The 17,146-nt window shown below is 46.3% G+C and overlaps 1 protein-coding gene across 1 annotated transcript; it reads left to right on the forward strand.

Moving 5' to 3' along the window:
- The first annotated feature begins 11,199 nt into the window (after positions 1–11,199).
- CYS1 (cystin 1) lies at positions 11,200–16,686 on the forward strand. Its single transcript, XM_082215698.1, has 3 exons — positions 11,200–11,864; positions 14,141–14,193; positions 16,084–16,686. Exons 1-3 carry the CDS (start codon positions 11,520–11,522, stop codon positions 16,178–16,180), a joined length of 495 nt encoding a protein of 164 aa, XP_082071824.1. The 5' UTR covers positions 11,200–11,519; the 3' UTR covers positions 16,181–16,686.
- Positions 16,687–17,146: the final 460 nt, after the last annotated feature.

Here is a 17,146-nt window from a genome sequence, read left to right on the forward strand (position 1 = left end):
TTGGTGCTTTAGGGTAACATACTCCCCCTAAAGTATCAATGCGTGCTGCGAGCAAAGCGTCATCCAGAGAAGAAAACAAACAGTTGTTATACTTATAACATTCCCCTGTTGTTTCAGTTCCACCCTTGGAACTACCCGCCACTGGTTTAACCAATGTACCTCTCTGGTTGTGTGACTTCACATTTCCTTGGTTAACAACTCTCTGTTGTGCCTTTGTCTCTGACTCAGACACAGCTTCAATCTGTCCTTGGTCGTTTACAACAGCAACATATGCTAGGTTAGCAAATTCCTTTGAATACCTCTTGGGTGGTATACCCTTCGTTGCTCTCTCAGACCTACGTAAGAGCTGCTGCTCTTCTCTGCTTTCTGGTTCAGCCTCTGAACTCTCTGGAGAACCAGTACTAAGCTTAATCAGTGGTTTATCTTCCTCTTCTGAGGGTCTAGTCATTATTTGAGATTTCCTCTCAATGACTGTGACAACTGAGCTGTCTGAGCTATCAGTGTCATCATCATCAGTACCACTGAACTCAATAAGATCAAACTCATCATCATCATCATTATCAGAATCATCTGTGGAAAATGTGTGAACAATCACTCTCTCCCGTTCAGGAGCACTCTCTGGAAATTTTGTGAGAATCACCTGACCAGATTCAGACAAAATTACTCTGTAGAGATTCAGACAAAATTACTCTGTAGAGACCTTTTTCATAACCTACGAAGATGCCTCTGGCATTCTTTACCCCCCTTGGAGCTTCTGTTCTCACATGGGATCCGAAAACCTTAAAATAGGCAACAGAAGGTTTTCTATTAAACAGCTTCTCAAAAGGAGAACATCCCAACTCTGTTGAGACTTTTCTCAACCACACATGAAGATAGGACGCTAAAGATTCGGCCCAATATTCATGTGGCAAATGTGAACTCAGCAATTGCGCATGCATCCCCTTTTGCAATTCTTTGTTCACCCTAACACAGACACATTTCTTCCATGCTTCTTCGGAAGTAGCAAGTTTGAGTCTTATCCCTTTCTCATCCAGGAACCTCTGGAAATCCTGTAAAAGAAAAACTGGCTTGTCATCTGTGAAAAGACAATCAATGTTAGCATCATGCATACTTTTAACTTTGTCACAAAACTCCTGAAACTTTTCTAAAGTTTCCTGCGGTTTCTTCATCATATAAACCCAAGAATAATTAGTGTAACAATCAACACACACAAGGTAATATTTTGCACCGCCTCTAGATGGTTCTAGAGGACCAATCACATCAGCATACACCCGCTGAAAAGCTCTGTGGACCTTCTTGGTCACCTTCTTGGTGTTCACACTGGTCACACCTGCAAGAGAAATTTCGTTAGAATCAGAAGTATTACATTTCATGTAATCACTTTGATCAAAAGTCAACAAATACAGTCCATCTTTCTCTTTGGCAGTAAGAAACAGTTCTCCATCTTTGTAGATCTTGCATCTTTTAGCATCATAGTACAGTTTTAGTCCCTTCTTTGCAATCTGCGAAGCACTCAGCAGACTAAATTTCAGTTCTGGAACCAGGTAAACATCGCTTATAGTCAAGTTCAGACTCTCAAGATACACAGTTCCAATTCCGGTCGCTTCCAGTTCTTGACCGTTGGCTTGTTTCACAGTGAAGCTTTGCTTCTTCAACGTCGAAAACAGTTCTCTGTGTGGGCAGAGATGCTTCGTGGCGCCCGTATCGATTATGAATGCGTTCCCAACATCTGGCGTGGTTCCTTTCGCCATCATCACCTTTGCAGGTTTCACCTGGCAGTTGGTACGGCTTTTGCTTGACGCCTCAGGCTTCATAGAGCTGTTCTTGGCTCCTTTTGACTGTTGCGGCTTCTTACAGTTTCGCTGTAGATGCCCAGTCTGTCCACAATTATAGCATCGGACGGCACTCAATGCTACGGCATGCTCTCCAGTAGATTCAGCAGTGGGAAGATTTGAACTCTGTTCTTGCCTCCCCCTGTCTTTCACTTCCAGTGCAGCAAGTCTGTCGTGTTCGTTCAGGACGACAGCACACACTCTTTCCGCGGTTAGCTGCTGAGCAGGTAGCGAACCAAGCTGACTGGCAACAACCTTGTAGGTGCGGTTAAGGCTGTTTATCATCATGAAGCAAAACACTTCCTCCTGTAGACGGAAATTGCGTTCCACCATCTGTTGACGCAGAAACTTCATCTCTGTCAGGTGCGCTTGAACATCTCCATCAGGCGCTAATCTCAGATTGGCAGTCCTAGCCTTCACATTCTGTGACTCCCAAGCACGCGTTGGTGCTGCTGGGATGGGATTCTCAATCACCCCAAACAGTCTCTGATTCTGCAGCAGGGCCTTCATCTTTACAGACCAAGATGAATAATTGTCATTGGTCAGGAGGGGTGGAGAAGGCAAACCTCCCCCCTTCTTGGCATCCATTTTGAGTCCTTGCATTGACTCTAAAACACAAGCCTCTAAAATCCAATAGCTGGCTTGTTTACACTCTTGACACCTGGCAACTCTGACACTGGCTGCGTTGGAAAGTCCCTTCCAGCAGTTCGTGAGGACCTAGTCATAACAAAACTTTGTTTTCGCCTCTCTGAGGCATAGTCTGACTGTCCAGCCCTTTCGAGTAACTTTCCATTTCTCCTCTCTGAGGCACAGCCTTCTGAAGGACGTTGCTTAGCAACAGCGCATTCCTTTCCTCGGACAGGAAACCACAAAAATGCCTGGTATGCAGGCCTCTTCTAAGTTGGAGCTGCTTTCCCACACACGCTCTCCGTGAAGCAGAGAATGAATCAATCTGCATTCACACTTCTAAGCCCTTAAAAGTCTCATACCTTGAGTATCGGCTTGGCTGTCAGCTTCTTCTGGTCAGCTTCTGGCTGCAGAGAATCAGCCTCTCACTTCAGGCTTCCATGGAGCAGAGGAGGACAATTCACCAGCCTCTCATCCAGATGTCCGATGGACAGCAACCATCCTCTGCTGCCACTTTTGGAATTCTGCCTGGGTCAGAGGAATGTGCCACAGCGTAGGCACCGGCAGATATTCCTGTCGACCTCCCCGCGTCTCCACTCTGCTGATAAGCAGGCGAGGTCCCGGCGATTCATCTCAGATGTGTGAGAGGAACACACCGTTCTTCCTCTCTCCCCTTTGGTGTCCCCCAGGGGACGGGAAAGAAGCAGACAGAAAACTATTTACATCTTTTATTTCTGTCTCTCATATCAGTACAGAGAAACACGTCTGCACTCGACAACAGCAAGAAGAAACTCCTCCCATGTACTTCCAGTACAGGTCATATGACACACACTCTGAGCTAACTTCCGGTGCTCAGTACAGAATGGACTGCCCCTTTGTTTCCATGGCAACAGTCACAAACATCCTGTCTGGCTTTCCAGCCACAAGCAGCTGACTGAGCTGCTGGAGCCTTTGCTTGCTGCAGCATTGGTGCTTTATGGTAACAGGCTGCGCCCTGACCAAAGGCCTGGTGGAACAGCTCTGTCTTGCAGGCCCTGCAGAAAGATGTCAGGTCCCGCATGGCCCTAGTCTCTTGTGACAGAGCGTTCCACCAGATTGGAGCCGTGGCCGAGAAAGCCCTGGCTCTAGTTGAGGCCAGCCTAACCTCTGTGGCCTGGGATCTTCAAGATGTTTTTATTTGCAGACCGTAAATTTCTCTGTGGGACATACCAAGAGAGGTGGTCCCGTAGGTACGAGGGTCCTAGGCCGTATAGGGCTTTAAAGGTTAAAACCAGCACCTTAAACCTGATCCTGTACTCCACCGGGAGCCAGTGCAGCTGGTATAGTACCGGATGAATATGATCTCGCAGCAAAGACCCCATAAGGAGTCTCGCCGCGGCATTCTGCACCCGCTGGAGTTTCTGGGTCAGTCTCAAGGGCAGCCCCATGTAGAGCGAGTTACAATAATCCAGTCTGGAGGTGACCGTCGCGTGGATCACAGTGGCTAGGTCAGGGCGAGAGAGATAAGGAGCCAACTGCTTAGCTTGGCGGAGATGAAAAAATAATAGGCTTTCCCCACCTGCACTCGTCCCCACCTGTGATACCTTGGTTCAGTTAACAGGGAGCTATTTCTGTGCGTCTCCCGGGAACAGACAAGAAGCTTCTTGCGTGTTCTGATCACCTCCCGCTATTCAGCTTTGCCCGTCACAAGCAGGCTGCTCCGTGAGGAAGCCTGCCAACACTCAACATATGTGCAGGCTGTGATTAAAAGTAAACTCCAGCTTCAGAAAGGCCTCTCTTGCTGTCATCTGCTGCCTTGGCAGAGCTGGAAAGAATCCAACTGCAAAGCAAGGTTACCGTAATTGCGATCAGCAAAGAGCCCATTTCTAAAGACAGTAAGTCTTTGGATGGAGATGGCTTATCCCGCTCCCAGTGCTTTGCATCTGGAACCTAGCTCTCCCCTGCTGCCCCAAGCCTTTAGGCCACAAATGTAATTTGCAGCACAGTTCTATGTGTGTTTATTCAGAAGTTAGCATTGCTTTTCCGTGGGGATTACTGCTTAGTACATGTTGTTAAGATCAGTTTTGATGCCTTCTATTCATCAATCAAGGAAAAGACTGATACTTCAAGGAAGTATATGGTTATGGGGGGGTCACAGTTTAATAATGTATTTTCACATCTACACCATGCATTTGAAGCATATGGCTCCTCTCCCCTTGCCACAAGAATCCTGAGACCTGCAGTTTGTTAAAAGTGAAGGGAAACATAGCTCAGTGAAGGGTAAACTACTACAGTTCCCAGGATTTTAGGGGGAAGCTATCTGCTTTAAATGTTTGGTGTAGATGTGTGGATGGGTTTTGCACTCTCAGACAAATGTCTCAGCTCAGGTAAACTCATAACTTTATGATCCCACTGCAATGACAGAAACATACTCTTTACCGAATCCTAAAAACAATAGCATGGTGGGTGGGTGTGTAATTATTAAACAAAAACAGGGAATACAGAAAAAGAGAAAAGCTAACAATAACAATAAAATGAAATGAGTGTTTTGTTTTGTTTTTACTGTATTCTCTTAACTTCTTTTAAAAAGGGTTCCCTATTGAGCCAGATTCAAAATGCCATCTCTTATTAGAGCTGCATTAAGGAGTTACATTTGAGGTCCAAGTCAATTCATCACACATGCTCTCCACATGTTCACATTGTAACACACGAACATGTATAAACCTTTACTCTTGTCTTAAAATGGGCACAGATATACGGCTGCACATGTTCGTGTAATTCAAGACGCAGTTCACAAGCCAGATAAGCATTTCCCTGGTTGAACCTCTGGTTGACCAGAACGTGTAATGTGTGCTGTAGTGCTTCAGCGACCACGTTAAACATTTCACATTCCTTTGTAATTTGGAAAGAAAAAAATGCCCAGTGCTGTACAGAAAGAAGTTGAAAGGGTAATTGGTTTTTTTTCCTGCATCAAACCTGCCTACGCCTCCAGCTGACCCACTTGTTTACATAGCATGGGCAATCTAGCAAGAGGATAATCAAGCTTTGCAAAGAAAAGATGAAGGTGGTTCTGAACTTGCAGAAGAAATTCAGAGTGCTGAGTGGGGTAAGAACTGCAACTGGAGGCTGCTAGACTGTTGAACAGGAAAGAGAGGCATGGCCTCTGCTTCTGTAACTGATGATACTGCCTCTCAGTTGTAGAGGACCCTGCTAGGTATTATTAGAAACAGGAACTTGTTTTAGTGGCTTGGTGTTGCCTGGTCATGGTAAAGAAGGTGTTAAGTACATCAAATGTATTTAACTTAGCTTCCCACTGCCACCCACCTGCATAAAAGCATGGAATAGTTAAGTATTTACTGTATTCATGACAATGCTGCCCCCTAGCAGGAGAGAAACAAAACCTTTCAAAGGTTTGTCCCCTTTTACACATGGATACACACCCTCCGAGTCATTTTAAAGGCATATTGGTTTGCATGCCTGCATTATAATGTGGTGCTTAGTGCTAAGTTGTGAAATAAAATAGCCTTTCTGTTACTCTTGAGAGAGGATCTGAATTCAGGAGATAAAGCACTCTGCCTGATCTATGGAGACTGATCTCTAAAGATCAGGTAGAGAACTTGGGAGATTGGGAGATAAATCTGGGGGAAGCTTGGCGGAGGTGGCCTGGAGGGTGCTTTCTGGGGCTTTGCATGCAGGATCCGGCCCACGTGCCACAGGTTAGCCACCGCTGCATTATATATTGGGCTGGTTCAGCAGATAAGCGAAAAATGAAATGGGGGCCAACAGAGACTCACAAAGCAAAGAATTCCAAAATATGGGAGTGTTCACCACCAACAAGGCCCTTTCTGCTGTACTCATTCATCAAGCCATGGGCATAGCCAAGGAGGGGCATCAAGTAAATCAGTTTGTTTGTTAATATCATCTTTGGAAAGAGCTTGATTGTTTTTTATGCATGGTGTGCACCTAAAAGTCTGGATGAAGTCCATTCAGCTGCAAATGCCAGACACCTCTTGTTTTTCCACTCAAATTTAAATAATGGCAAAAGTGGCTTTCCTTGTGCAGACACAGGTTAGAAGGGTGGATTAATAAATAAACTGTGCTCAGTGAAGAATGACAGGGCTCAAGGTACTCAGTAACAGGAAAGCTGTTCTTCTGTTAGCTAATCCACTGTTTTGTTACCCAATGTGTGGTTGTTTTCTTCTTTTACGTTCAAAATGCTACCAAGCCGCAGATTGTTGGAGTCAAGGAAGAAGGGCTCGACCCTTAAGGCTGGAATCCTGTTTGCACTTCCATGGGAATAAGCCTTTGTTGAACTCAGTGGGACTTGCTTCCAAGCAGATACGAAATGCAGTGCATGAGTTTTGTGGAATTTAAAGGTTTTTTTTAAACCCAGGTTTTCAGCTACAGAGGCTCTCAGAGCAGCTTACAGATAGATAGTACAAGACAGTCACCACTCTCAGGAGTACAATCTAAAATATATGACACAAAAGGAAAAAGGAGGGGGGAGGGCCTGGGGGCCGTATCCAGCTCTTCAGGCATCTCTGACCTTGGGACTCCCCCACAGGTCTCAACACCAGCTGCACCCTCTTTCTCAGCCCACACCTCTCCTCAGCCTTGCTTCACATCCTCCTGGATGTGATAAGGACCCTTGTTTGCATAGATGGGAGAGGCGTGTGTGGCCTTTGTTGTGAAAAAGGTCCTCCTCGTCTACATATCAGTGAAATATGCCCACCCAGTGATTTATGTTGAAGATGTGGGATGCAAATTATGTAAGTAAGATTGTTTCCAGGTGGTCTGCTTATTGCTCGTTGATCCTGGCTTGTTTGCACAAAGTGTGCAGGGAGGTTAGATCATGCCAGCTATTTATTGAGCATCCATTCGGATTTGTTTGCAGGTTATACAATACTGTATCAGGCAAGGGCTTTCCCACAATTTTCAGTTCATTTACCTGTCATTTTCAGTATTGCAAAATGTCTGGTTGTTTCTTTCGGAGGAGGGAAGGAGCTTGTTGCACAAGAGCTCCCATTCAACCATGATCATGCAACCTTAATTTTCTGGTATGTGATTGAATCCCACCCCAAAACAGCAATAATTGCCTGGAAACGCCCTAGGTAAACTAATTTTTGCAAACTGCCCTGAGAATGTTGTTGAAGGGCTTGGTCATGGTGATACTCAAACCTTCCCTAACTTCAGATGTATAATTCTTAAGACGTTATTTGAGAGCTGAAAGAGAACTTTCCGCTAGCAGAACAGTTTTACTGGGCTAGAAAATCCTCCATATGGTGAGCTGTCAGGAATGCAGCTGCATGGAGGGAAGAAAAATTCCTGGCAAATATTGCTTTCCGTATGACCTGTTTATTGGGCAGTCATCCTGATTCATTCGCGGAGAGGTTAGAAAATATTGCAGCAAGCAAACGTTACCTCCACAGTGCCCACTGCAAAAAGTCTGGACGGAGGGAGCAGGTTTGTTGTGCACGAGATCCAAATCAACTTAAATTGTGCAAACTGAATTTGCCGCTGTGCGACTGAATCCTGTGTGAAAGGACAGTAACAGTCTGGAAGTGCCCTCAGACACTTTCCAGTGGCAATTCGCAGCAGCAGGGCAACTGTAGAAAATGTGCCCACGTGAATAGCCACCGTGAAGGGCAATTCAAAACTCATGGTCCTTTTTCCAGCATTTTACAGCATTCATGGGGGTCACACTCCATGGAGGATTTTCTTGCTGCTAAACCAGCCTACGCTACAGTAATACAGGTACCTCAGGTTAGGTACTTACCGTAATTCGTTCCGGAGATCCGTTCTTAACCTGAAACTGTTCTTAACCTGAAGCACCACTTTAGCTAATGGGGCCTCCTGCTGCTGCCGCAGCACGATTTCTGTTCTCATCCTGAAGCAAAGTTCTTAACCTGAAGCACTATTTCTGGGTTAGCAGGGTCTGTAACCTGAAGCGTATGTAACCTGAAGCATATTTAACCTGAGGTACCACTGTAGCCCAAAACTTGGCAGTATCAGAAACTGCCGTTTATTTTGCAGGAAAAACTGCAGAGGGTTGAAAAGTTCTTTTATATCAGAGAAATTTCCCTTGTGTCAAAATGTGAAGTAATTCGAATAGGCCACCTCTGTCTGAGTCTCAGAAAATAGAGTTTGGGACGCTTCCTTCCGAACTGGGAAGCTTGCCTCAGAATTGGGGGATGTTATTTCCAGAGGAGCACTGGCTGAAATATTTGGAAGAGGCCAGGAAAGCCTCTCTTCTATGTTGCATTTTAATTCCTTTTGTTTTCTTAAGAATAAGAAGAATGACTAGAAGGGCCTGTTCTTGTTTTTGCCATTACTCTAGGAGGCAACATTGCCACCTCTAGCAATCTCAGAAGAGAGAGGTTAGTCAAATCCTGTTTTTTTATCCTCTTGTTTACATTCCAGCAGGAGAGAGTCAGCAAACATTAACCTCAGCTTGGCACAGGGTCAGTGCCGCTGACAGAAAAGATGGGGCAGACTTTGCTCGCTCTTCATGGCTAAAAAGGCAGGGAAATTGCTAATCTGTGGGGGGCTGCACTATTTGGAGAGGAATGTGCCGCACAAAAGGAATTGCCATCTGAAGCCCCCCAGTTGCCTAAGCAACCATAGCACTGGGGAAGAAACAGGAGAGTTTGTTTTACAGGCCAACAATAAATTAGATCGAGAGATCATTGTACCGCAGAAAGGGGACATGGAGGCTCTAAAAACACATCCATGTGTTCTGAATGGGCGGGGGGTGGGAACGCATTGATGGCAATTTATATAGGGACAAGTTTACAATATGCACAGCAACTTCCACCGACCTTGGGTCAAATTCTGAGGTGGTTCTGGAGACTTTAATCAGGATAGTTTCGCCAAATTGACAGTTGAACTGTTGTGTTTTCCTAGGGCTGGCATATCTTCACAGAATTGTAGAGTTGGAATGGACTCCATGGGTCATCTAGTCCAGCCCCCTGCAATGCAGGAATCTCAGCTAGGGTATCCATGACAGTAAAAACCTCACAGTCAGCGAGATCTTGTGTGATTTCCAAGAGATCTCGCAGGGAACCGATGCCGCTGCTGGTCCCGATTGTCTGCTGGTGGGTGGGTTTATGAGGCAAGCACTGCTTCTTGGGCTTCTGTTGCCTGAGGGAGGCACCTCACCTTGTCTCATCAGTGGGCCGGGCCTGGTATGTAGCCATAGTATCCTGGAGGAGTGCACCAGTGCCCTGGACTGCTCCTGGTAGGAAGTGGGGAAGATATACTGGAACATTTTGTTTTACGTCTTCCTTCTTATTATTTTCAAAAGAATAGCTTTTTAAATTGCCACAAATCTTCCATTTGGGATGGCACAGTTGCTAGCCAATCAACCCTGTGCAGAAAATAAAACAACAACAACATAATAATAATAATAATATTTATTATTTATACTCCGTCCATCTGGCTGAGTTTCCCCAGCCACTCTGGGCAGCTTCCAATTGAGTGTTAAAAACAATAAAGCAAATATTAAAAACTTCCCTAAAAGGCGCTGCAGCAGTACAGGAGAACTTGTTCTACCTGCCAAGGATGAAGTAAATGCAGCAAGACTTCCAGAGCACAGCAACTCCTCTTTCTATGTACAGTGGTACCTCGGGTTAAGAACTTAATTCATTCTGGAGGTCCGTTCTCAACCTGAAACTGTTCTTAACCTGAGGTACCACTTTAGCTAATGGGGCCTCCCGCTGCCGCCGCGCCACCGCTGCACAATTTCTGTTCTCATCCTGAAGCAAAGTTCTTAACCTGAGGTACTATTTCTGGGTTAGCAGAGTCTGTAACCTGAAGCTTAGGATCGGAGTTTTCCTTCTCCTAGATGGGCTACCTTCCCGGGTTGGCAAGACCCATCGGCCCCTCACTTCCCTCTACAGCACATGCAGAAACCGCTTTCTTGACCATTGGATCCACTATTGCTCTTGTCCTCTCAATCCATCAGAGCTCATCTTCGCATGCAAGGGAAGTCCCTAACCCACTGAGGGTTTGAGACCCATTGGCGACCCTCACTCGGTTTAGCCGTCAGAGTTCAAGGATGTTATCAACCAAGAAAAAAACTTCAGGGAGGTTGCAATGAAGTGTTGCTGAGGAATGTGGCCTGCGGAGAGAGGGTGTGGCAGGGGAGGGGATTTTGTTGTCCCAAGGGCCACACAGAGAGGTCTGAAGGGCCAGATGCGGCCCCTGCCCCTTGTAGGTCCCCCACCTTGGCTTAGAGCTTCAGTCTTATCGAGATGGGAGCGGTCATTCCAGTGGCCCAAATGGAACAGCACGTCTAACCAAATAATTCTGCAATTCACCCTAGTAGATATGATTAACAGATAGGTTGGCAGTATTTTAAAGATGTTAAACAGCTGAGTTGCTATGTTGCTTTTAAAAGGAAATGTATTTCTGAGCACTTGGGAAAACAAGAAAGAGAGAGAGAAGGAGAGGCTGAGCTGTGGTTTGGACCCTTTGAATACTTTCCACAGTGTTTGCTCCAGATCCCAGGAATCTGTTTATTTTGAAGCGGTTTTCAAGTCACCAAGAATCCACCGCATATATGATTTGTGAGGGTTGCCTTTCCGTATATCTATATATCATGAAGACTATGTGCATATAAGCACATGCGTCGAAAAATACTCGTTTAAGAATATTTGCCCAGAGACTATTTTTGAAACCAACCTCATTCTGAGGAAGGAGGTTACACCCATTTGGTTTCTTCCAAGGCCAAATTCTTGGAATTAAAAAAAAAAGGGGGGGAGGGAGGAAGGGAAGGGAGGGCTGAAAATAATTCCAAGTTCGCTTTTCTCCCTTTAAACCGGAGCTGGAAATCCACCTCCTTTGCTTGCTACCGTTTTCGTCCTTAAGTTAGAAACAAAAACGCTTAACTTTGTGATCAAGGGAAAGATATATATATATATTTCCAAGGAGGAGGCGAGGAGCCAGGATCCCACCCGCCCTCTCTCTGCCTCCGCCCGCCAAGCCCCAGCAACAGTTGAGCTCTGGAACCCGAACGATGGGTCTGCCGGAGGAGCAGCGCTAGGCAGGGGCGGCCGCGAGCCAAACAGCCGGGCGTCGGCGATGGGCACGGGCAGCAGCAGGCCGGGGAAAGGGCGCAGCTCGGTGAAGCCCTGGCGTGGCCCCGGCAGGGGCAGCGGGAGCATCAGCGCCCCCGCCAGGCAGGGCCGAGCAGAGGAGGAGCAGGGCGCGGAGCCCAGGTGCTACAGCCAAACGCCGGCGCGCGCCGCCACCACCTCGCCGTCGGCGGGCGAGTCGGACTCGGACTCGGAGCTTCTGGACCGGGTGCTGGAGGAGTGCAACGACGAAGGGCTGGGGCAGCCGACGGGGCGGCGGCGACGCCGCCCCCTCCTCCTCGAGGCCGCCGGGGATGGCTGCTCCCGCCCGCCAGAGGGCAGCGGCGAGGAGGTAAGGCGGCGCTGCAGGTCGGTGGGGAGGCGAGACGGCGCGTCCAGGGTTTCCATTCACGCGTTTTTGGAAAAGCGAGCTGAGCATCTAGTAGATGCACTTCTCCGATGCAAATAGGGATGTCCTATTCCACAATAGTAATGATGATCGTTTTATGATGATGCGGTTGCCCCAAGCCACTCTGGGCGGCTTCCCAAGGTGTTTTTTTCCTTGGCTGGGGGGGGGGGTGTCGTATGGCTCCATATCCTCCAGCATTTCTGCCGTGGAAATAGGGGCGTCCTAAAGAAAAGCCGGACATCCCCCAGGATCAAATCAGGAACCGGGTTGGCTTCTGTAAATCTGGGGTTGTCCTTGGAAAATAGGGACTTTTGGAAGGTCTGGGAGAGGGAGCAAGATCCTGGAAGAAAGCGCGCGCCTTATTGGCATGTGCACTGTCTTGAGGGCGCTTCCAGGCAGCTGTGTTTTGGGGGGTGGGAGTCTGTCCCGCAGGATAACAAATGATTCGACGCCGCCTGGAATCATAGAATTGGGAGGGAGCCCGATGGTTATCTATTCCAAACCCCTGCAAGCACAAGAGCCAACTCCTGGCTGCCGAGGGGTCTTCGACCCCCCCCCCAAAAAAAATAATATTTGTGGGGGCCGGACACCTTCAAATTTGATGGGCATTGCCATTCAAATAGTGTATGTGCACTGCGTCATGTGATTGATTATGCGGGGCGGGCCTTTCCTCCCCCCCCCCTTCAATATTTTATTCAAGTTGGCACCCTGCTGCAAAGCAGAAATCTCAACTGAAGCACCTAATCTCTGCTTTGGAACCTCCCTGGGAGGCCAGTGCACCACCTTCCAAGGGAGCCCAACAGCTCTGTCACAAAGCTATTCACCATCATAATACAGTGGTACCTTGGGTTAAGTACTTAATTCGTTCCGGAGGTCCATACTTAACCTGAAACTGTTCCTAACCTGAAGCACCACTTTAGCTAATGGGGCCTCCTGCTGCCGCCGCACTGCCGGAGCCCGATTTCTGTTCTTATCCTGAAGCAAAGTTCTTAACCTGAAGCACTATTTCTGGCTTAGTGGAGTGTGTAACCTGAAGCGTATGTAACCCGAGGTACCACTGTACCTTCCCCTCAAACAAACAAGGACACATGCTGAAGAAACACCCACATTGTTGAACTTTCCTGCAAACTTTGGGTTGAATGTTCAGTAAGCAGGCCGCCTGGCTCTGGAGGTGATCTAGGAATTGTTATCAGAAAGGCGTTTTGCATGGCTTGAACTCAGAGGATTGGCATATTTGTGGTCCACAGGGGCCCTGTGTTCGAAAATATGACAGAGCTAAATGTGTAAGAATGAGCTAGTTAGTAAGAACCATCTCACCCCACATGAACTGACCCAGAGCCTGTGATGGTCACCTGAGGTCCTTCTCCATGTGCCCCTTCCATGGGACGTCTGGAGGGTGGCAACAGTGTAGTCATGTTTATCATGTCATTTTTTAACGAAATAGTGCATTTTGACCAGCTTTGATCCAAATTGAGAAAGAAGAACCTAGCTGTTTTGTGTTGGTACTGTGCACAAAGCCTCAGCGCTCCTTTAAATTCTAGTTTTATGAAAAATACTCTGTTTGTTGTAGTGTTAAGTGAAACAATGCCATCTTGTGGCTTACCTTCTTAACCATTCCTGGCTGTGCCCTGATTTGGTGTGTGACAAACACAGCCATTCTGTGGTTTCATATGAAAACTTTTTAAAAGCTCGGTGCCACAGGGATCTCTCCTGCACAAGACCTGCTGAAATGAATAGAAATTATGCAACAGCAATTTTTGGGGTGGTGGTGGGACTGTCACGGATGTAATGTTGGGTCTCTTCACTATGTTTAAGAGTGCATAGTGGCGGAAAAAAGGAGGACAGGTATTACAGGAAAATAATGACACACTGTTGAGATTGTGTTGTAATTGAAACTCCTTTTAGGTTTGGGTAATGTTACAGGGATCTTTCCCTGGCCGGGCTCTAAAATAGAATCCTGCAGCAGGGTATCTGCTAAGTCAACAGACACAAGAGAAGAGGGGTCTGGATGCTGCAGATGCACGCTTAATTCATTATTCCTGAATACAAAACAGGTGCAACACAGTTCCTCAGCTCTCACTTAATCGCGGTCAAGAGATCAGAGATAAACCACAGAAAATTACCACTCCCATCTTCCCTGTGCACAAAGGAGCACAAACTTCAGCGAATTTAACTTTTCATTGTGTGTCACCCATGATGTCCTGTTGATTTGTTCCCAGGTCTTTTCAGCAAGATCCACTCCAGGCCTAGAGAGCAACAACTTTGCCAACCAGTAAGTCGCCTGAATTCAAATGACTATCTTTTCAGCCGTGGGCATTGTTTTGTTTTTTACAGAATACTTCTATCCCACCTCAGAGCCCCAGGAAGCTATCAGAGCAGCTTACAAAATATTCTGTCAATAGTAATAAAAAAGGCATTCAAATCTGGCACCAGGAACAGAAATGGCCCTCTGGTGGCAGCGGGATTACTCAGGTGGCATTTCGGTGTGCTCATCCTTCGTCTTTCCTGGTTCTGCCCACTGAGGTCCTCTGGAGTAAGGGAGTGGGTCTGAGGAGCTGGAATTTGCTCCATCCCATGATGAAGGCAAGCCTTTCCTTGTTGGCGGTTGCCAGGCAACAGCTCCCACTGAGGACCTCTGGGGCAAGGGAGTCCTGCTGTGAGGAATTGGTTTTCAGCCCATGATGGAGGCGAGAGCATCATTATTGTCCTTTGCAGAAAAGGGCCCCGTTTCCACCTATATAGTTTAAGGTTACCAGACGTCCCCGTTTCCTAGGGACAGTCCCCGGATTTACAAATCAGTCCCCTGATAAAATCCTTTCATTCCTACTGAAGTTGAAAGGTGTCCCTGGATTCATTGAAAAAAATCTGGTAACCTTAATATAGTTCATCTTTTGCTTATCAGTCTGGGAACCAACACACACCCACACCCTGCGTATTATAGGCACATAGGAAAGGTTGAGCTTTTTAATGGCCACAAAGCCTGATTGGAATGCTGTTATTTTTATCTTTGTGCAAGTGTGGGGAAGTCCACTCACCCTGAGGCAAACTGGAGGAGACCAAACGTCATCAGAATTTGGTTGCCTTAATTTAGATGTTGAGTGAGTTCCCCTAAGTAGGAACAGCTGTTTTCTCAAGAAGCGTGTTGGGAAATTTGAAAATAATTATTCATAGCACCCAATGTCTTTTCTTTGCCTTTTAAAAAAAAATCACTCTGCTGTGTGATGCAGCCTTCCATTTGCTTCTACAACAGGATGGGGAAAGGTCTAGAATTGCCTGTCAAGCATTCTCACTACAGTTCTGCACCTCTTGCTAAAGAAGGAAAGCACCTGTCTTTTATAGGTCCAGTCGTGACCGACTCTGGGGTTGCGGCGCTCATCTCGCTTTATTGGCCGAGGGAGCCAGCGTACAGCTTCCAGGTCATGTGGCCAGCATGACTAAGCCGCTTCTAGCGAACCAGAGCAGTGCACGGAAACGCCATTTACCTTCCTGCCGGAGCAGTACCTATTTATCTACTTGCACTTCGTGCTTTCGAACTGCTGTTGGCAGGAGCAGGGACCGAGCAACGGGAGCTCACCCCATTGCAGGGATTTGAACCGTCAGCCCTAAGCTCTAGTTTAACACACAGCGCCACCCATGTCCCTTTATAGGCATATATATATGCTTACTGACGTTAAATCAAAGAGGTTCCTTTACTACAATTTTGTTTTAGCTTGATATTTATTATTCCAGAACAATTCTTTCCCTTCACTTGTTAGTGCTGCTGTCCTTACAATTTGCATGACTTCTCCCTCAGTTAAATTAAATATGCCCAGATCCCAGAGGATATATTTCCACCTCTTCCACACATACAGACATTTCCCTTTCAAAAAGTTCCTCCTTTTGTTCCGAGCTCAATTTTATTTAGCATTTCAAGGTGGGGTGTAAATTTTCTTGATAAATATTTATTTTCAAAAGCATTGTGTAGATAGGAGACAAAAAACTATTCAAAGTAAAAAAAATGGGGTCTGTGCAGAAATAACATTTTGCTATTGGGGTGCAAAAAAAATGGGCCTCTCCTTCATTTAGTTTTGCATATTGGCTATAGTTGGTTGGTTTTTTTTTATTATTATTATTATTATTATTATTATTATTATTATTATTATTATTATTATTATTTCTGCAGGCTGCCACTCAAGAAGCTTGAGAGGCAGGCCAAGATATCCTATGATTACTCCGAAGAGGAGCTGATGGCAACGATTGAGCAGGAATACTGTCGCTGAAGGCTGTTGTGGGCTGTGCCAACAGTGACCTGTGAACAAGCTCACTATGGGGCAAGATAGTTGAAGCTGCAGCGGTGTTTCTCAGAAAGGTGTTTTCTCTGGGATGGGGTGGGGAGGGGTGGGGAAAGCAAGAGCAGAGAAGAGGGCATGCCACCATCCAAGAAGGCTGGTAGAATCCTCACAGGCTGGAGAAGTTTCTGCAGAGTTCTCTCTGCCATTATGTCAGGATGTGGCCTTATAGGGACTCTCGTTGTGCTCATTTGGGAAAATACATCTCCAAAGCTGGCGCACCTACAGGCGGAATGTCAAGTTTTCCCGATATCTTAAAATTATGACTTATGAAGGCACCATCACCTTCGTCCTCAGTGTCTTGGGAGACATGCAGCAAGGGACTTGAATCCTTGTTTTCGACTGTCTGCACTTTTGCCTTTCCTGTGGGCCAGCTTTGATCCTGTCAGACCCCAAGCACTAACCTGTACATTATTAAAGCATATATTCCCAGCAAATTGTACCAGCCTCTTGTAGTTATAAGATTCTCCGTGGTCACTGGAATGAATCGGAAGGAAATTTATCAGCCATGCGTCCAAGCTAAATGCTAACTCTTAACAATATTAAAACAGGCACTACTTCCTCTCCTTTTCTGTGGACAGTTTAAATGACACCATAAGATGATCTCTGCTTCAAATTTCTCCTGCCTCTGCCTTTTGCTGGTGCTAATTCTTCTTGTAGGTTCTTCTTGTTCAAATTAAAAGAAAATGCTATTTGAGGTTCAACAGCAGAGGTACTGGAGAAAATCTTACAGGATTAGGCAAGCTTAAAACACAAATGCTAATGAAACGTTGGCATAAAGCTTAAGCACTATGTGTATTCATAATGTAAGCCAGTGCTCATACAGCAAATGCCAGAGGCTAGATTTTAACTTTGGGTGGTACCTGTACTTCCTGTTCTTTTATCTTTTTTTTTACA

Source organism: Podarcis vaucheri, assembly GCF_965113315.1.
Source record: "Podarcis vaucheri genome assembly, chromosome: 3".
Classification (NCBI taxonomy): domain Eukaryota; kingdom Metazoa; phylum Chordata; class Lepidosauria; order Squamata; family Lacertidae; genus Podarcis; species Podarcis vaucheri.